The sequence below is a fragment of the Emiliania huxleyi genome (genome assembly GCF_000372725.1).
Source record: "Emiliania huxleyi CCMP1516 chromosome Unknown EMIHUscaffold_193, whole genome shotgun sequence".
In the NCBI taxonomy this organism is placed as follows: domain Eukaryota; phylum Haptophyta; order Isochrysidales; family Noelaerhabdaceae; genus Emiliania; species Emiliania huxleyi.
The window spans coordinates 37725-39964 of NW_005200659.1; the positions used below are offsets into that span (position 1 = coordinate 37725).

The 2240-nt window shown below is 69.4% G+C and overlaps 1 protein-coding gene across 1 annotated transcript in view; it reads left to right on the forward strand.

The window, feature by feature from the left end:
- Window positions 1–1373: 1373 nt before the first annotated feature.
- Window positions 1374–2240, forward strand: part of EMIHUDRAFT_365734 (hypothetical protein) — a gene marked incomplete at both ends in the record, with an annotated part of 1202 nt that continues 335 nt past the window's right edge. Inside the window, one exon of the mRNA XM_005782063.1 lies at window positions 1374–2104. Within this exon, the coding sequence (XP_005782120.1) occupies window positions 1725–2006 (282 nt within the window). The remainder of the gene's footprint in view (window positions 2105–2240) is intronic.

Below are 2240 nucleotides of genomic sequence, written 5' to 3' on the forward strand. Positions count from 1 at the left end.
GATGTCCGATTGGTTCCACTGCGGCAAGTGCACGCACATCAATAATCTCGCCGGCGTGATCTCGTGGGCGGCGGGCTTCCTGCTGTGGATGACCTCGCTCAAGTGGGCGCGCCGGAAGAACTACGCCCTCTTCTTCACCACCCACCAGCTCCATCTCGTCTTCTTCGGGTTCGGTTGCATCCACTGGCCCACGCTCCTCGCGTACGCCACGCCGTCGATTGTCTTCTACGCGGCCGACCTCATGCTACGCAGGCACAACTCGCGGCAGGGCGTCGCGGCGATCGCGCGCGTGCGCCCCTCGCTGGCGTCGCCGGCGCTCACAACGCTTGTCATCGCACGCTCTGGAGACGCCCCGACGGCGCCGCGGCCGGCAGCGTGTCCGCACGGCGCGCTCGCAACGAGGCGGGGCGGCACGTGCCCGGCGAAGGGAGATCTGGCGCGCGCCGAGACGGAGGACGACGGCGAGGGGTGGAGCGGCGGCTGCTTCTACTTGGCCGTTCCGACCCTCGGCCGATTGCCGTACCTTCAGTGGCACCCGTTCAGCATTGGCGGCTCCGCCGACGGCGGCGCCTCCCTCATCGTGCACGTGAGAAGGTGCGACGGGTGGACGAAGCGGCTCGCGACGCTTGCGGCGGCGGCGCCAGCCACCAGGGGCCATGCAACGGGCAGCCACGGGGGCAGCAGCCTCCACGAGGGCAGCAGCAGGGGGCCTTCGCCCCGCGGCCACGGCCTTCGCCCCGCGATCGACCCAGCGGCTGATGCAGAGGCCGCCGGCGCCGCGGAGGACGGCGGCGACCGCCCAATGTGCGTGAGCGTGATCGGCCCGATGCCGGCGCCGCCTGCTCTGCTCGATTGCGTCTCGGAGGCGCGCTCCGCCGTGCCGCTCCTCCTCCTCGGCGGCGGCTCCGGCATCGTCCCGCTCGTGGCGATCCTCCGCCAGCTCGCCTACGGCGGCCCGCCCTTGCCAGCAAGCGCGCACGTCCACCTCGTGCTCGTCGCCCGCGAGGCGTGCGCGCTCGAGCAGTTGCTCGACGGTCGCTTCCTGCCGAGGGATGCCGAGGGTAGCACGAGCTACGCGTGGCTGCGCACGGAGATCTATCTGACGGCGGGGCAGCCGCAGCCGCCGCCGTCGCCGCCGGACGTCGAGCAGGAGGGCAAGGCACCTGCGACCAGCCTTGCGCCACTGATCGGCCCGTTCCTGGCCGGCGTTGATGACGACGGGCAGATCCGCGCGACGGCCTCACCGTTTGCCTCGCTCGACGGCCGCCACGTCGGGCGGACGGGTGTGCCCATCCAAGTGTACGAGGGCGCCTCGCTTCTCGGCGCGGCGTTGGGCTTCACGATGGCCGCGTGGCTGATGGTCTGGCGCAGCGACGACGCGCCGTGGGCGCGACGAAACGCGCCCACGGCGACGACCGGCGGTGGGGGGTTTCTCCTGGCGTTGGCGGCTGCTTGCGCCTGCGCTGACCTACTCCTGCGCACTTGCGACGGCGTGAGCCTCTCTTCCCACCACTGCCGCGACGGGGTGAGCCGATTGCGCGCGTGGCTGCGCCGCGGCGCCCGGGCGAAGGCGATCATCCGAGCGCGGCCGGTGGAGGTTGTGGGGGGCGGCGGGATGGGGCGACGCTCATACACGGACGGGGTTGCGTTGAGCTGCGCTCCGTCTGTCTCCTTCTCCTCCTCCTCCTCCTTTCCGTCGCCGCCGTCGGAACCATCGGCGAAGAGCGTCACCGTGCCGCTCGCGGGGCGGGCGCGGCCCGACGCTGGCAAGCTGCTGCGCTCGACTCATAGCGGCGCGAGAGTGGCGGTCGGCGGGCCGCCGTCCATGGTGGACGCCCTCGACAAGGCGCTTCGCGAGGCAGGCAGGTCACCGAGCGTGCGCCTTACCACTCAGATGTGAAATGCGCGATCGGAAGCTGCAGTCCTGCCGACGGCAGGGTCGCGTGTTGGTCGCGGTGAGTGACACACAACCGCGCCCCGCCCCTTGCGGCCGGCACGAGAGGCGCCAGAGACACGCTTGATCGTGCGCCCAGACACGTGTCTGAGAGAGAGAGAGAGAGAGAGAGAGAGAGAGAGAGAGAGAGAGAGAGAGAGAGAGAGAGAGAGAGAGAGAGAGAGAGAGAGAGATAGAGAGAACGAGAGTGTCTGCGAGAGACACATGGTCTGAGAGACATACGCAATCAAGACTACACTCACACGTAGTTATAGGGCTCACGTTTATTTATGTACTCACTGCTCCT